We start from the raw sequence: 19,686 nt of genomic DNA on the forward strand, positions 1-19,686 counted from the left end.
AAAATTTTAAATGACAGTTTTCGATTTTTTTTTTTAAACTGTAATTTATTCCTGTGATCAAAGCTGAATTTTCAGCATCATTACTCCAGTCTTCAGTGTCACATGATCCTTCAGAAATCACTCTAATATGAGGATTTTATGCTCAAGAAACATTTCCTATTATCAATGTTGAAAACTGTTGGATTCTTTGATGAACAGAAAGTTAAAAAAGAACAGCTTTTTTCATTTTTTTTATTATTTTTTAAACACTTTTTTAACATTATAAATGACAGTTTTTAACAATTTAATGCATCCTTGCTGAAAAAAATTTAATTTTTACCCCCCCCATTTAAAAAAAAAATAAGTTTCTTTTAAATTAAAGATTTTCCATTATCTTTTAAGTACTGACCCCAAACTTTTAAACTGTATATATATCTGACCCCAAACTTTTAAACTGTATAACTTTTTAACTATATATTTTAAACTGTATATAATACAAATATATATAATTGTGTAATATAATAATAATAATAATAATAATAGTTATTATTAATAGTAACTAATAGTAGAAACTTTGGTCATCATGTTGTTTTTGAAAGTGCATTTTTCAATAATCATAACATATTTAAATAATAAATACATTTGAGGAAAATTCAGAAAAAATTGCTATGCAATTCTTCTGACCACAATCCAAGGCTTTCCTAAGTATGGTTGCAATGCTGTTATTCTCAGTCAAAAGCATGATTTATAACAAATATGACCAATTAGAAAGGTAATAGCACACCTCTCCCCTAGAAGACACATGATTTGAGGAATTATGCATGTCTGGAGCACAAACACTTCAACGCTGTTTAATACTTAAGGTTTGTCAAATCCATAAGCCTAATTCTGAGCAAAAGCAACAGTGATGCTTAACTTTGCAAGCCCTAAAAGCGCTCTATTTCACTCAGTTTTCTGTAAGTCTGTAAGCTTAAATGCAGCTGTAATTCTGCACACACAACCAGGAGTGTGTTTCTTTTCTTTTAGTGTGTGACAGTGGCCTCGTGGCTTGAGTTACTGTGTGCATTAACATGGGAGAGTCGAGAGCGCAGAGAGGTTTGCATCAGCTCTGGCAGTCTGTCGATAACATTTACACATGCAATTAGAAGTAGATGGAGGCTTCATAATGACTGAGCAAAACAATACCAATTTGAGAGTTAAACCTGTCGTTATTCATTATGCAAACATTATTTTTAGCACATAAAGACACACCTAGCCTGTTAAAACAGATACAAAATATATTTCTTTTAATAATTAAGTTATATTAAGTTATATATACACACACACACACACACACACACACACATACATACAGTATATATATATATATATATATATATATATATATACAGTACCAGTCAAAAGTTTGGAAACATTACTATTTTTAATGTTTTGGAAAGAAGTCTCTTATGCTCATCAAGCCTGCAGTTAAAAAAAAAAAAAAAAAAAAAAAAAAAAAACAGTAATATTATGAAATATTATTACAATTTAAAATAATGGTTCTCTTTTTTAATATATTTTAAAATGTAGTTTATTTTTGTGATGCAAAGCTGAATTTTCATCAGCAAGTACTCCAGTCTTTGTTGTCTTATGATCCTTCAGAAATCATTCTAATATGATGATTTGATACTCAGTTATTATCAATGATGGAAACAGTTTTGCTGTTTAATATATTTTTTTGTAATACTTTTTTCAGGATTCATTGATGAGTAAAACGTTAACAGCATTTATTCATAAAAACAGCATTTATTCAAAATAAAAACATTTCTAACAATATAAATCGTTACCATCACCTTTTATCAATTTTACGCATTCTTGTTGAATTAAAGTAATTTCTTTAAAAAAAAAATAGTTATTGTTCCCAAACTTTTGAACGGTAGTGTATATTGTTACAAAAGATTTCTATTCTAAATAAATAGTTCTTTTTAACTTTTTATTCATCAAATAATCCTGAAAAAAGCATCTCAGGTTATAAAAAAAATATTAAGCAGCACAACTGTTTCCAACATTGATGATAAATCATCATATTAGAATGATTTCTGAAGGATCATAAGACACCAAAGACTGGAGTACTTGCTGATGAAAATTCAGCTTTGCATCACAAAAATAAATTACATTTTAAAGTATATTATAAAAGAGAACCATTATTTTAAATTGTAATAATATTTCATAATATTACTGTTTTGTTTTAGTTTTTTTTTTACTGCAGGCTTGATGAGCATAAGAGACTTCTTTCAAAAACATTAAAAATAGTAAAGTTTCCAAACTTTTGACTGGTACTGTATATACACACACACACACACACACACACACACACACATACAGTAGCCTATATATATATATATATATAGATAGATAGATAGATAGATAGATATATATAGATATACATAGATATTTTAAAAAAATAAGTCTCTTCTGCTCACCAAGGCTGCATTTATGTGATCAAAAATAAGTAAAAACATTCAAATATTATTACAATTTTAAAAAGCTGATGTATATATCTGAGAATTGTCCTTTTTGTTTGATAATCACCTGCTAAACAAATTCTTATATCATTGCATACAGCAAAATGAACCTGCTTCAACTTGTTAAAGAGCGAATGCTTTCCTGAGAACTGCTGTGGTGCTTTTGTTCATTTGTTTGAAGAAAGCGTGTGATGAAGCTTTTCCGCTAATGGTGCCGTTGTTGTGTTTGAGTGTGAAAAACAACTGATACTGCATATGACTTGAGACGTCACAGAATATGAGTGCTGGTGGTGTGTGTGATGGTATAATTATGTTCATTATGTCAAGCACGTTCTCTCAGAAGGGGCGGAAGTTTCCTAATATGAAAGGGTTGCGTTCGTTCCCCTGTGCGCTTTTCCAAGCGTACATTCAGATCTTCTGTCACTCACAATGGCTTTCTTACTACTCAACTGCAGCTTTCACACTCCTCTTTACTGCAGATTTAATAGCAGCTCTGCTGAGTTTTTATTTCGTTTAGTATCAGATAGCAGGCCGTACTGTGGATTTGTCTCGCTCGTTTGAAATAATAAAAGTTTGATGTGCTGTATATAAAAATCTCCAGTCCATCCACAACTGTGCTGCACAAACATCAGCTCATTAACATATTAATGAATGCACATTTGCATATCATCACCTGTGCAGGATTCGGCCAATTTACAACATTAGTCTTTCCCAATAAAGGTAATTTACATATCCAAGCCTTAAAGGTACAGGAGGAAAAGCCACAGTTGGTCTATATGTGTGTTCGCTGATCAATGTTCATAAAAGCCTCAGTTAAACCTATTCATCATATAAAGTGATCGTGTCTTTTCAGAAGACTTGGATTAAACCGCTCAATTCACATGTAAGTTATTTGAACGCTTTGAAGCGTTAGAGTTTGGGATGAATAAGCTTTCGATGGAGGGACTGAAATCTCAGGTCTCCTCAAAAATAGCTTCATTTGTGTTATGAAGATGAAAATAAATCTTATGGGATTAGAAACGACATGTGGGTGGATATATTTTCATTTTTGGCTGAACTGACCCTTTAAGTAGTTTTGCGTCTCAAGTAAATGCATCTTGATTTAATATTTGTACTGTAAAACAAGTCAAAGATACTGAGTAAGAATATATTTTTTTGTTGTTGATATAATGCACACACACTTATATTATCCGGCATTAACACGCACACACGCAGACACACACACATACTAACCTGACCCCTACACCTACCATCACACACACACACACACTAACCCAACCCCTAAACCTACCATCACACACACACACACACACACACACACACACACACACACACACACACACACACACACACACACACACACTAACCTGACCCCTACACCTACCATCACACACACACACACACTAACCCAACCCCTAAACCTACCCGTCACACACACACACACACACACACACTAACCTGACCCCTACACCTACCATCACACACACACACACACTAACCCAACCCCTAAACCTACCATCACACACACACACACACACACACACTAACCTGACCCCTAAACCTACCCGTCACACACACACTAACCTGACCCCTACACCTACCCATCACACACACACACACACACACACACACACACTCACACACACACACACACACACACACACACACACACACACACACACACACACACACACACACACACACACACACACACACACACACACACACACACACACACTCACACTCACACACACTAACCCGACCTCTACACCTACCCATAACACACACACACACACACACACTCACACACACTAACCGGACCCCTACACCTACCATCACACACACACACACACACACACACTAACCTGACCCCTAAACCTACCCGTCACACACACACTAACCTGACCCCTACACCTACCCATCACACACACACACACACACACACACACACACACACACACACACACACACACACACACACACACACACACACACACACACACACACACACGCACACACACACACACACACACACACACACACACACACACTCACACTCACACACACTAACCCGACCTCTACACCTACCCATAACACACACACTCACACACACTAACCGGACCCCTACACCTACCCATAACACACACACACAAACACACACACACGTTTCATGTTTTATGTGGAATTTGTATAGACATAATGTCTTTTTAATCTGTCCAAACTGTATTTTCTGTCCCCTTACACTAACCCTACCCCTAAACCTACCCACACACACACACGCTCACTCACCTGACCCCTTAACCTACCCACACACACACACACACACACACGCTCACTCACCCGACCCCTAAACCTACCCATCACACACACACAAACACACACGCTCACTCACCCGACCACTACACCTACCCATCACACACACACACTAACCCGACCCCTAAACCTACCCATCACACACACACACACACACACACTCTCTAACCCGACTCCTAAACCACAGAAAACTTTCTGCATTTTTACATTTTCAAAAAACATAATTTAGTATGATTTCTAAGCTGTTTTCCTCATGTGAACCAAAAAATGTCCCCACAAGGACAAGGTCCCCATTATATAGAGTTTACCAGGACCAGGACCCTCCCCCCGCACACACACACACACACACACACACACACACACACACACACACACACACACACACACACACACACACACACACACACACACAAACTCAACTCAGCTACAGTAACCTCTGAAAGCCTGCCTCAGCATCTGCATTATCTGAACTGGAGTGCTGGAGGTCAAGGCTGATGTTCAGGCTCTGCTGACGGTCACTGTGATTCTGACCCGGGTTAGTCTGAGCTCATGTTGTGGGACGAGGTCGCAGGACTCAGGCAGACCAGATCACACACTCTGTGTTCCCCTCAGATTAGCACAGTGACTCACGCCACACACTGAGCTTACTCTCCATCTGACCGCCGTGTGTGTGTGTGTGTGTGTGTGTGTCGACAGGCAGCTCCAGGCTGACAGCAGATTGCATCCCAATTGTTGTAACAATACAACATTCCCCTGGCATTCAGTCACAGTTACTGTAGAGATCAGCCTATATTGTTTTTAAAAATACTAATACTGGTTATCTATATTTTTATTAAAAGTCACCATGAAATTCAAATTGACAGACTTCACACTTATGAATTTTATCCAAAGCCACTTGCATTGCATTCAAGGAATACAGTTGCATATCAGTTAATACATGGTGTTATATAAAAGTCAAACTTATGACATACCAAGTCATATTATTTTTTTATGGAATAATGGAGTATTTCATATAAATGATTTTTCCGTGCACATCATCATTATAAATTTTTTCATTCACGTGCATCATAATCTTGAATCAGAATAACTTCCCCTCCCTCCTGCAGTGACATCATCTCTTGATGAGGGCGGGGCTCAACCTGTCACTCACATGACATCAGCCAATAGCAAACCACAACCATCCAATCAATTCCCCACGGAATGGTGGGTCTGGAAATTTACAGTCGCAACACAAGCGACATTCGAACATTGGCAGAGAAACTAACGAGTGAAACAAATGTGTGGTTCGGCAGTTAATGTACCCATAAACATTAACGTGCCTTCTGTTCAGTTGTGTTAGACTGTCAATCCTGGCACACTTAGACCTTTAGGACAGGAGTGAGGAGAGTATGAAGTCAAACACTGGACACTATTGTTTGCATTGACGGCTCGAGCACGGGCACCTGACAGCCCTGAAGAGACGTGTCACTTCCTGTCCTCTCAAAGCCATTTGGCTTTTGTTGCACCTTCCTCTTAAAAACCCCAAACTCTTTCAGAGATGAGTGGCTGACCTAAATAAATAATGGCTCGAACACAAACACATCTTACCGGTGCACTTTTTCAGGCTTCCGGGCCGTTTTCCGTGCATCCCGAGCTTGCATCCGAAGTTCTCCTCCCAGAATTCGGCAAACCACACATTCCTTCTGTTGTTGGAGAGCGAGCGACTACGGAAGTAGCGATCGAACGCTGAGGAGAGAGAGGAGAGGAAAAGAAAGTGATAAGCATCTAAAGGAATGAATTACAGAGAAATGCAAAATAACAGTGGAAAAGTTTTGAAGTAGAAAGACTGAAATAGTATTTTAAATTGTTCTTGTAAAAATCATACAGTACACATTATTTTGGTAACACTTTACATTAAGGTTTAACTGATTAACATTAAGCATCATACATTAGGTAACATTAAATACAAATGAGTAATCATTTTTTACAGCATTTGATAATCTAGGTTAATGTTAAGTTAAAAATATATTATTGTTTATTGTTAAAGTGCCTCATACATAAAGTCTCATACAATAGGTTTATATGCATCCATGTTCAAAAAACACTTTAATTTTCTCATAATATACAAACCCCGCCTTTCTGAGAGCCTACTCTGCTCTGATTGGTCTACTCTGCTCTGATTGGTCAGATGGCCCAGTCTGTTGCGATTGGTCTAATCTGCTCTGATTGGTCAGATGGCCCAGTCTGTTGTGATTGGTCTACTCTGCTCTGATTGGTCAGATGGCCCAGTTTGTTGTGATTGGTCTACTCTGCTCTGATTGGTCAGATGGCCCAGTCTGTTGCAATTGGTCTAATCTGCTCTGATTGGTCAGATGGCCCAGTCTGTTGTGATTGGCCTACTCTGCTCTGATTGGTCAGATGGCCCAGTCTGTTCGGATTGGTTTATTCTACTGTGATTGGTCAGATGGCCCAGTCTGTTGCGATTGGTCTAATCTGCTCTGATTGGTCAGATGGCCCAGTCTGTTGTGATTGGCCTACTCTGCTCTGATTGGTCAGATGACCCAGTCTGTTCGGATTGGTTTACTCTACTGTGATTGGTCAGATGGCCCAGTCTGTTGTGATTGGTCTACTCTACTCTGATTGGTCAGATGGCCCAGTCTGTTGTGATTGGCCTACTCTGCTCTGATTGGTCAGATGGCCCAGTCTGTTGTGATTGACCTACTCTTCTCTGATTGGTCAGATGGCCCAGTCTATAGTGATTGGCCTACTCTGCTCTGATTGGTCAGATGGCCCAGTCTGTTGTGATTGGTCGACCACTTACAGCAACTGCTATTTTTTGGCACAGTAAAAAATCACTACAACAACATAAACAGTATATGCACTATACATTTTAAATGTATTATTATTAGTAGTAGTATTAATGAATTAAAATTATGGACTGGGAAAGGAGACAAGCATCTAAAGAAATGACACACATTTGTGTCAGTTAAGTGGCAGAGCATGTGTAAATCCTCGGTGGTATTCCTGTCTGGCTGTCTGCGTCTAATCCCTGTCCCCACAGACACAATTATACAATGTGTTCTGACAAAAGTGCTCAAATTGGTGGGTCTATTCCCAAGCTGTTGCCTGAAAGCCGAGAGCCGCTGCTTGAGGGACAGTGCTATGATTACTTGAGTACAGACAACCCCCAGGAGGAGGCTGGGATGCACTCGCCACTGTATGGATACGGTATTAAGTGTCGGACTATGATGCTAATTATTAGCAATGCTTGTCTGACAACATTGGAGAGCAGAAATAAATGTCTCAACTAAGCTTGAGGATTGCGATCTAATGGGTGAATTCAGGTACACTTTTTTTTTTTTTTGAGAACTTTTTTCTATTGAAATGACTGTAAGATTGTTGACCAGTTTAGTTTAATACACCCAAGTTTTTTTGTTGTTGTTGTTGTTGTTGTTGTTGTTGCCTACACCAAAAGGATCATTAAATAAAAATGAAAAGATATTTCATGACATTTTCATGATTTTCCATGTCTTTTTATATTGTTTTCCAGTAAAAAAAAAAAAATCATTTTATAGAGATTGCACTCACAAAACTCATTTATAGCCAGAACTAGTTCACTAAAAGCAGGGGGAAAAAATAGATTCACTATTGAATTTTTTATGAGTTACTGTGACTTTGTGGGTCCTATCTTGCACCCAGTGCAATTGACTTACACCGACGCATGTATCATTCCTATTTTGCACCTGACGCACAGCAGACTTTTCCCTCCACAGACGCACGTCGGTAAATTAGGGAATGAACTTGCGCTCCTGGGGGCGGTTCAGCGAAAAGAGGAGGCGTGTTCCAGCGCAAACGTTCCCTGGTGCTATTTTGCAGTTTCAGAAAACAATTCCTACACTGACCAGGAAAAACCTTGTCTAAAGTCAGTGGTGCGTTATTCAGATGCTATTTTAAGGGCGCATGCTTGGCCATAATGTAGCGTGTGCTCAATGCGCATACACTTCACTGCGCATGAACTCGCAGCAGTTCACATTTTTGCAAACCATACATAATTACAAGGAAAAATATTCCACACGAGGGAAATCATTGTGGTCATCATGTGAAAAAATAGGCATAAATCTAGCTTACACATTTACCCAAATTATCATACGCCTGTTTAACCGAAGCTAATCTGGGTGTGTTTCTCCATCCCCAATGTCACTTCTCTGTGTTTTACGGCCCTGACGAGAACGTCGGTCTCCTCGGCTGTGAACCGCTCCTGGCAAAAAATTAAAGTGTTAATTTACCCACAAGGGGGTAAATTAACACTTTTATTCAGCAAGGATGCATTAAATTGATCAAAACTGTCATTTATAAAGTCATTTATAATGTTAAAAATGTGTTCTTTCAAAAACACCAAACATTTGAGAGATCGAGAGTACATGTCACATGTACACACCGTCCACCGTGGCTCTTTTGGGCAGGATGGTTATGGCTCCTTCCGCCACTTTCTCCTGCTGGATCACCGGAGAGATCTTGGCTCCCCAGCTGTCAGACCCGACCCACAGAAAGTGGCCCGTCTGATTGCTCCTCTTGGCAGCATCCAGCACTCGTCTGTGGACAGAAACAATGATACATCAGCCTCAACAGCACATCTTTATCTCATCTAGTGAAGCGCTTGAGTTCAGATAAATGTGTGTCAGGAGCTGTAGGCTCTGCGACTGATATTCAGATAAAGACACACTCGTTCCTCACTCACGTCAGAGACTCGGAGACGCTAAAGCCTTAAGAAGATCTCTAACACTTTACAATAAGGTTCATTAGTTAACATTAGTTAATGTATGACATGAACTAACAATGTTACTGTATTTGTTCATCTTTGTTAACGTTATAATACAAATACAGCTGATCATTGTTTATTCACGGTGCATTAACTAATGTTAACAAGATTTTTGTTAAGTATTAGTAAATGTTGAAATTAACATTAACAAAGATTAAAAATGCTGTATATGTGCAGTTCATTATTAGTTGGTGCTAACTAATGTAGTTAACTAACGTAAAGTGTCTTGTAAAGATCTTGTCCTGCTGTCTCATGCACTGCATGGATATATATTTTAATGGAGAGGGATTTGGGAAAGAGGACAGGAGTTCTGTTAAGATATTGCTCATTCTGTCTGTCAGGGTTATGTTTGTGTTTGATCTGTTTCCCTGTTTTGTTCATGTCTGAGTTTCACATGTTCCTTTGTTCAGTTTCTCGCCTTTGTTCAGTTTCCATGGTTACCGTCATTAGTAGTTCATTGGTTTCAGCTGTGTGTCATTTATTAGCTCTTAAAACCTCACCCTTGCCTTCACTCTTGGTCCAGTCTCTGTTATGTTGAGATGTGTTTGCACTGACTGTTTGCTTGCTGTTTGAGTAAGAATTAAACTTATTAGTGTTTTGTGAGAACCTGAGTCTTCTGTCTTCAGCTTCCCTGCATGCATCGTTACACTGTGAAAGATGAAGAGAGAAGTGACTGGAAAGAACAAATGAACCCAAGAATTATTAAATAATATCTGGATTAACTGTGTACAGAATCTCCAAGATGATATCCAAAAAGCGAAATTGAGAAAACCAATTCGTAACGGAAATGGTCTGATTAAGAATCAAAACAAATGCTTATCAGTTATCAACTAAAAAGTTAGATATAAGTTCAAGCTAAAACTCATCTCACTCTCACTATCTTAAACCTAAGTCTCTCCGTATATGTTCACAGTGTGAAATAGTTAGCATGCCCTCTGTCAATCTGTTAATAAGCCCAACATTTAACACTCCGCTTGCTTTAAAACTCTATGCAACTTCAGTATGAAGTCAGATTAGCATTCGCCTCCAAAGGCATAAAAATAAATATTGTACTCATCAGCAGCTGTTAAATCAACAAACATATGTATAGATGGCAGGAAAGCCAAAATTTTTCATTCGTCTCTGTGTGATGAAGCCAAATCTGTGTGCGCAGAGCAGCTTTTCGGGGACCGGCTCAGGAAAGCTGCGAGGACCTCCACAATCTGAAGAAGCAGAGGAAAGTAGAGCATCCCTCCCTCCAGGCACAGAAAGCCTCACTTCACACCCTCTCCAGCATTCTTAATTGCTTTCCATCTGTACTTAGTGCAGTAAAGTTAGACAATATACAGGTGGCAACTGAGATAAAGGAGGGAGTTGAGCAAAGGCTGCTGGGAGGGACGGTGCATTAGGAGGAGTGTGTTAATGAGTGTGTTTTAGCTGTTCCTCCCCTCTAAATCGCTCTATGGCTGTGTCCCAAATCACACACTTCCCTATGTCACGCCCAGCTTTGCCGTGCTGGGTGTGCTCACTTCACCGTGAACAGAATATGTGTGGGCCGTCTCTCTCCCCCCAGTCTGAAGGGGGAGCTGTCTGTTTTCGGTCCATCTGACAGTAGCTGATGGGCGGGACGGTTTAAAAGCATCTCCTGCCAGTTGTTCTCTCTCTGCTCTGGGCTGCGCAACTCTGCTCTGGCCTCCTGGCTGGCAGCAGCACCATTTTACTCCTTTTTGCCTTTTTTGCATTATACATAGTCAACACTTTACTGATATGCACTACACTTTTGATTAGTTTTCTCTTGCTTCTCATTTACTGACTTGATATATTTATTGATTCAGAATATGATTTCATCGTATAATTTAATGTTTCAATAAATTATTATTGATTTAACTTAACAAACGGTGTGGTCTCCCCTATGTCATTGCTACTGTGAGCCAGGTAGTCGTGACATATGGGGGCTCGTCCATTTGGATCCCGAATTTGAAGTAGACTACTATAATTCGCAAAATGGGGTAGGCCTATAGTTGCGTGGGTAGTGCTACGTCATTGGTTCACATTTTTGTGAATGAACGCCGGTGATCAGCTGATGGTAGTAATCTAATCAGCTGGCATGCGTTGTGTTTGTTTGTTGGGGAGTTCCGCATCGAGTGTTTGGTTAGTGAATTAAATATTACTTTAGTATTTTGATCGTTAACATTTTTTCTTTGGTTGTGGAAAAATAAATGGGAGTATTTGCGCAGATTAGAGCAATTTGACCAACCATATTTTGTTTGCTTAGTTTGAGTAGCGAAGTGTGCTACTTATGTTACAGGATGACATTTTACGGAGCTTGTTTTATCCCCAGTTAGTGCGCTTCGGCGTGGGTTTAGGTTGCTGGTCACTGAAGTCCGAACAAGGGCACCGCCGTGAAGCACCGGCTGAATTGACATTTGTCGGGACAGTACGATTCCATCGGTATTGGTGAATAAATTAGCCTTGTTATTGGACTTAGTGTGAAGATAGATCAGAATAGTAGGGGGGGAAATGTTTAGGGGGAAACTCCGTTGTTGTCCTGTAACGTGAGCTGCATTCCGCTTCGCCCGATTTAATTTGTGTGGTTGGAAGTGTTTATAACCCGAAAGACGTGGAGATATAAGCCTAGTTTTCGTTTGTTTGGCTAGTATTGCTATTGGGTGTTTTTTTGTAGACCATATCCTGGTTTTATTGTTGATTGGTGACTTGTAATAATGGGTACACTTGAGGCGTTTTTGGCTGCTCCTTCGGTGGCTTTGCTCGCGGCGTTGAATATTAAACAATTGCATAGTGTGGCTAAGCACTATAAAATTGATGTAACATTGCCGAGGGGAGCTAAGAAGCATGAGCTGCTTGATTTCATTCGTGCATGTTTGGTGGATAAGAACGTGTTACCTGACGAGAAATTGCCGAAGCGATATAGTCAGGGAGCGTCGGGTTCAGATAGTGAGCTCACTTCAGATAGTGAGCTCACTCCGAGTTTGATTGTAGGTCCACAGCTAAAATCCAGTGTATTAACATTTGAACAACAAGTCGAATTGTTAAAACTGCAACATGATTTGCAAGTGAAACAAAAGACGTTGGAATTGGAACAAGAATTAGCAAGAAAAAAATTAGATGACGAATTAGCTCAAAGGAGGCTTGATAACGAATTGGATTGTAAAAGGTTAGAAGCTGTACAGAAAGATAAAGATCGTGAGTTGGAGTGGGAGAGGCTTAAAAATTTAGAGCAGGAACGTGAGATTGAGCGTACTAGGCTGCAATTAATAGCTGAAGGCAAACTTGGCAAATCGCAGCAGTCTGGCCTGGCCGGTATGATCAAGTTCTTGCCTAAGTTTAATGAGTATGACCCAGATGTGTTTTTTTCATTATTTGAGAATATTGCTACTGAGCAAAATTGGAGTGATGAGGATAAAATTGTGTTGTTACAAACTTCGTTAATTGGCCGTGCACAGAAGGCATTTGTGGCTTTATCGTCTTCATCGTCTTCTGAAAAGAAGGTCTATCGATGCGTCAAGGCAGCTGTGTTAAAGTGTTATGAGTTAATCCCCGAGGCTTATAGACAGCGTTTTCGATCATGGAAAAAATCAGATAAGCAAACTTACTCTGAGTGGGCTAGGGAATTAACCAGCTTTTTTCAACAGTGGGTTACAGCGGAAGAGGTTGATTCTTTTGATGAGTTGTGTGATCTTATGATATTAGAACAACTTAAGAACACTTTGCCTGATCGCATAGCCACTTATATTAGCGAACATCATGTGAAAACAGCAGCAGAGGCCGCCGTTCTTGCTGATAATTTTTCTCTCATACACAAGACTCCAACTCGTGATTTTAGTCCGCGTTCTAACAGCAATTACAAAGAACGTCGCTATAGTCGTGTTAATACGCAAAGTGTTAATACGGACACATCTATGTTTTCCAATTCAATTGTACGAGGTAAACCATCGGATTTCGATCTTAAAACAGATTGTAACTACTGTTTTGGGAAAAATCATTGGAAAAAAAATTGCCCGGTGTTATTGGAGCGTAATAGGCCGAAGGGTGATGGAGGAAAAGTTGGGCTCTGCGCCTCATCTGTTCCTGTTGTACACTCAGGGAGTAAAGCTAAGAAAATTCTAGCAAAGACAGTGGATCGTGCACAATGTACAGTTTCAAGTGATAAAGGTTTGAGCAATGTACAATGTGATGAGCTTGAATTTCCTGTTTCTAGTATAACGGATTATGCACCGTTTGTCACAGAGGGTTTTGTGTCATTGGTTGGAGACGCACATCGCGTTCCAGTGAAAATTCTGCGTGATACGGGTGCATCAGAAAGTTTCATTTGTCGATCTGTCCTGCCTTTCTCGTCTGAGTCTGATACGCAAAATTGTGTGTTAATACGGGGAATTGGTCTCCAGTCATTTCCAGTGCCGCTGCACAAAATTCAGTTGTTTTCTGGTTTTGTGAGCGGGGAAGTAACCATTGCGGTGCGTCCTTCTTTGCCTATAGAGGGAATTGATCTGATTGTGGGTAATAACTTTGCTCATGACCGTGTTTTTCCTGATCAGGTCTCACCACCTCCCGTGGTTAAGACTGGAGCTTCTTTATTGGGTGAGTCAGATAGGTGTCAAAAAGATTTTCCAGAGGTTTTTACGGCATGCGCTGTGACGCGCGCTATGGCGCATAAGCAGGATGCAAACTCGTCTGATGTATCTAAGCACACATCTGCTCAGGTATTTATTCCGCTGTTACCAGTACCTTTGTCTCGATTTGACATTGCTGAGGCTCAAAAGAGTGATCAGAGCTTACAGAAATATTTTGACTTGACTGCAGATGATAATTTAGATCGCTGTTATTTTGTGAAGGATGGCTTGTTGCTAAGAAGGTGGTCACCTACTGTGGGAACTGATGTGAGAGATCAGACTTTGCAGGTGGTGATGCCTGAAAAGTTTCGTGAAGTGGCACTAAAAACAGCTCATGGGGAGACAGCGGGTCATTTTGGGGTAAAGAAAACATACAATCAATTGTTAAAACATTGCTACTGGCCACGGATAAAGAGGGACGTTGCACGGTTTGTTCAAACTTGTCATGTCTGTCAGGTGGCAGGGAAGCAAAATGCTGTGGTTAAGCCCGCGCCTTTACAGCCTATTCCGTCTGTTGGTAAGCCTTTTGAGCATTTGGTCATTGATTGTGTGGGCCCCTTACCCCAGTCAAAATCAGGGTGCGTTTATTTGTTTACCATCATGTGCCAGGCGACCCGCTATCTTGCTGCGTATGCTTTGAGGACCATTACTACAAGGTCTGTGGTGAAATCATTGTCGCAGTTTGTTTCAATATTTGGTCTTCCCAGAGTCATTCAGAGTGATCGGGGTTCAAATTTTACGTCAAAAACATTTGCAGCAGCTTTGAAACAGCTGCGTATCCAGCACAACTTGAGTAGCGCGTACCATGCGCAAAGTCAAGGGGTTTTGGAGAGGTTCCACGCCACTCTTAAGTCTCTTTTGCGTGCATACTGCATAGAGATGAAACGGGAGTGGGGGGATGGTCTACCATGGCTATTGTTGGCGGCTAGAGCGGTTGTGCAAGAAAGCACCGGTTTTAGTCCCAATGAGTTGGTATTTGGTCACAAGGTTCGTACCCCATTGTCTGTGTTGTCAAGTGATCTGGATTCGTCTGAACCACCCAAGAGTTTGTCCAGTTATGTGTATGGTTTCCGCCGCAGGTTACTTTTAGCATGTAAAATGGCAACTGAAAATTTGACTGATGCCCAAAGAAAAATGAAGCGAAATTATGACCGTAAAGCAGAAGCTCGTGCCTTTAGCCCAGGCGATCAGGTGGTGGCATTGTTGCCTATACCTGGTTCTCCTTTTGGTGCAAAGTATTCAGGGCCTTACAGTGTGGTTCGTCAAGTGTCAGAGACCAATTATGTGGTGGCTACGCCTGATCGTAGGCGGGCGACACAGTTATGTCATATCAATTTACTTAAGCCATATTATGCATCATCAAAGTCACCTATTTGTAGGGGTGAATCGTCTGTCTTGGTCGTGGCAAGCACGTCTGTAGCTTCTACAGAGTTAGAGGATGATGTGCAGGGCCTTGACGATTCCATGTTGCATGCTCGTCTCAATAATTCAGAGACGTTGTCAAATTGGAGGGAGTTTTAGATCATTTGGATTTGCAACAGCAAGCAGAATTGAAAGCTTTAATCTTTGAATTTCCTTGTCTGTTTTCAGATACTCCGACCTGCACAACTTTACTCGAACATGATATAGAAGTCGGTGATGCAAAGCCAATCCGTCAGAGGTTTTACCGCACTGGTCCTGATAAGCGGAAAAGTCTGGATGATAGTGTCCAATATCTTCTGGAAAATGGTCTTGCCGTACAGTCGTACTCTAGCTGGGCTTCGCCCTGTTTGTTAGTCAAAAAACCTGATCATATGTACAGATTTTGCACTGATTACAGAAAAGTAAATAGTGTAACAAAACCAGACTCATATCCATTACCTAGGATAGAAGATTGTGTTGATCAAGTCGGTGCGGCTCGTTATGTGAGCAAATTTGACTTGTTAAAAGGATATTACCAGGTTCCTCTTACTCCTAGGGCACAAGAGATATCTGCCTTTATTACACCGACAGGGCTCTACTCTTATACGAGAATGGCTTTTGGGTTGCGCAACGCCCCCTCCAGTTTCCAGCGTCTCATGAATCGAGTCGTTGCGGGACTGGAGGGGTGCGCTGTGTATATTGATGATGTGGTCTGTTATTCAGACACTTGGACAGTCCACCTTGCCCGCATACGTTCATTATTTGAGCGGTTTGCGGCTGCAAACCTCACTGTGAACTTAGCAAAGTGTGAGTTTGCTCAGGCTACAGTGGTGTGTGTGGGAAAGGTGGTCGGACAGGGGAACGTTCGGCCAGTGAAAGCAAAGGTCGTGGCCATTGATAAATTCCCACGTCCTGCTACGAAGAAAGAATTAATGCGCTTCCTCGGTATGATAGGCTATTACAGGAATTTTTGCTGTAATTTTTCATCTGTCGTTGCTCCACTAACTAACCTGTTGAAGGGTTCAGTCAAATTCAATTGGACTGCAGATTGCCAACATGCATTTGAGAACGCCAAGTCTCTCCTGAGTTCTGCACCTGTCCTGGCTGCTCCTAGGCTGGAGGAGCCCTTCCAGCTGCAAGTGGATGCCAGCCAGGTAGGGGCAGGTGCGTTTCTTCTTCAAAAGGATGAGAATGGAATAGATAGACCAGTTTCCTATTTTTCCCGGAAATTTAATCGTCACCAATTTAACTATTCAACCATCGAAAAGGAGGCCCTTGCCCTTATTTGGGCACTCCAACATTTTGAGGTTTATGTTGGTGGTGGGTTACACCCTGTGGTGGTCTTCTCTGACCACAATCCTCTTACTTTCCTCTCTTCTCTTCAAAATACTAACCAGCGCCTGATGCGCTGGGCTCTTTTTCTACAGCCTTATAACCTGTCTATTATGCACATCAAGGGGTCCGACAACGTCATGGCCGATGCCTTGTCGCGGGCTCTTGACGACTGTTAAGGGGTGTCTATCTCTTCTCCGGTCTCTGGTTCTTTTCTCGTCTCCTGTTTTTCCATTCTTAAATTGCTATCCAGGCGCCAGGATTTGCTGGGTGGGAAGGAGGGGGTGGGGGGGGGGATTAGGTGAGCTGGGGGGGTGAGTTTGGTCATTTCCAGTGGTGGCTGTTGTATTGAGGGTGTATGTTAGGGGTGATGAGAGTTTGGTTTAGTCTAACATTAGTCTTTCGGGGTAATTGGTTAAAAAGGGTAATGGATTTAGTCATTTATTGTTTTTTGTGGGTATAATTGGGTTTGTTTCTGTTTTTAGTATTGATTAGGGGGAATGGTGTAATGAATAGAATGTAGTTTTACAAAGTCCCATATAGGTCTCTGTTTTGTGGGGGGAGTGATGTCACGCCCAGCTTTGCCGTGCTGGGTGTGCTCACTTCACCGTGAACAGAATATGTGTGGGCCGTCTCTCTCCCCCCAGTCTGAAGGGGGAGCTGTCTGTTTTCGGTCCATCTGACAGTAGCTGATGGGCGGGACGGTTTAAAAGCATCTCCTGCCAGTTGTTCTCTCTCTGCTCTGGGCTGCGCAACTCTGCTCTGGCCTCCTGGCTGGCAGCAGCACCATTTTACTCCTTTTTGCCTTTTTTGCATTATACATAGTCAACACTTTACTGATATGCACTACACTTTTGATTAGTTTTCTCTTGCTTCTCATTTACTGACTTGATATATTTATTGATTCAGAATATGATTTCATCGTATAATTTAATGTTTCAATAAATTATTATTGATTTAACTTAACAAACGGTGTGGTCTCCCCTATGTCATTGCTACTGTGAGCCAGGTAGTCGTGACACCTACTATATAGTAGGTGAGAAACAGTATGCGACAAAAGAAGTATGTCCGAATTCACAGTACTCATACACACATTCATATTCATACTACACACATTCATATTCATACTGCACACATTCATATTCATACTCAACACATTCATATTCATACTCAACACATTCATATTACACACATTCATATTCATACTGCACACATTCATATTCATACTCAACACATTCATATTCATACTGCACACATTCATATTCATACTGCACACATTCATATTCATACTACACACATTCATATTCATACTGCACACATTCATATTCATACTGCACACATTCATATTCATACTGCACACATTCATATTCATACTACACACATTCATATTCACACTGCACACATTCATATTCATACTGCACACATTCATATTCATACTACACACATTCATATTCATACTGCACACATTCATATTCATACTACACACATTCATATTCATACTGCACATTCATATTCATACTGAACACATTCATATTCATACTGCACACATTCATATTCATACTACACACATTCATATTCATACTGCACACATTCATATTCATTCTACACATTCATATTCATTCTACACACATTCATATTCATACTCAACACATTCATATTCATACTGCACACATTCATATTCATTCTACACATTCATATTCATTCTACACACATTCATATTCATACTACACACATTCATATTCATACTGCACACATTCATATTCATACTGCACACATTCATATTCATACTCAACACATTCATATTACACACATTCATATTCATTCTACACATTCATATTCATACTCAACACATTCATATTACACACATTCATATTCATACCGCACACATTCATATTCATTCTACACATTCATATTCATACTCAACACATTCATATTCATACGGCACACATTCATATTCATACTACACATTCATATTCATACTCAACACATTCATATTCATACGGCACACATTCATATTACACACATTCATATTCATACTGAACACATTCATATTCATACGGCACACATTCATATTACACACATTCATATTCATACTGAACACATTCATATTACACACATTCATATTCATACTACACACATTCATATTCATACTACACACATCCATATTCATACTACACACATTCATATTCATACTGCACACATTCATATTCATACTACACACATTCATGTTCATACTGCACACATTCACATTACACACATTCATATTCATACTACACACATTCATATTCATACTACACACATCCATATTACACACATTCATATTCATACTACAACACACATTCATACTACACACATTCATATCCATACTGCACACATTCATATTCATACTACACACATTCATATTCACATTACACACATTCATATTCATACTGCACACATTCATATTCATTCTACACATTCATATTCATTCTACACACATTCATATTCATACTCAACACATTCATATTCATACTGCACACATTCATATTCATTCTACACATTCATATTCATTCTACACACATTCATATTCATACTACACACATTCATATTCATACTGCACACATTCATATTCATACTGCACACATTCATATTCATACTCAACACATTCATATTACACACATTCATATTCATTCTACACATTCATATTCATACTCAACACATTCATATTACACACATTCATATTCATACCGCACACATTCATATTCATTCT

The 19,686-nt window shown here is 39.9% G+C and overlaps 1 protein-coding gene across 1 annotated transcript in view; it reads right to left on the bottom strand.

Moving 5' to 3' along the window:
• The window catches only part of grm8a (glutamate receptor, metabotropic 8a), a 198,297-nt gene that overhangs the window by 57,123 nt on the left and 121,488 nt on the right, over positions 1-19,686 (bottom strand). The window contains exons 4-5 of the mRNA XM_081363145.1: positions 9,214-9,368; positions 6,384-6,521 (exon numbers count right to left, since the gene is read on the bottom strand). Coding sequence (XP_081219271.1) covers positions 6,384-6,521; positions 9,214-9,368 — 293 coding nt within the window. The remainder of the gene's footprint in view (positions 1-6,383; positions 6,522-9,213; positions 9,369-19,686) is intronic.

This window comes from Scardinius erythrophthalmus (assembly GCF_964197995.2).
Source record: "Scardinius erythrophthalmus genome assembly, chromosome: 4".
NCBI lineage: Eukaryota > Metazoa > Chordata > Actinopteri > Cypriniformes > Leuciscidae > Scardinius > Scardinius erythrophthalmus.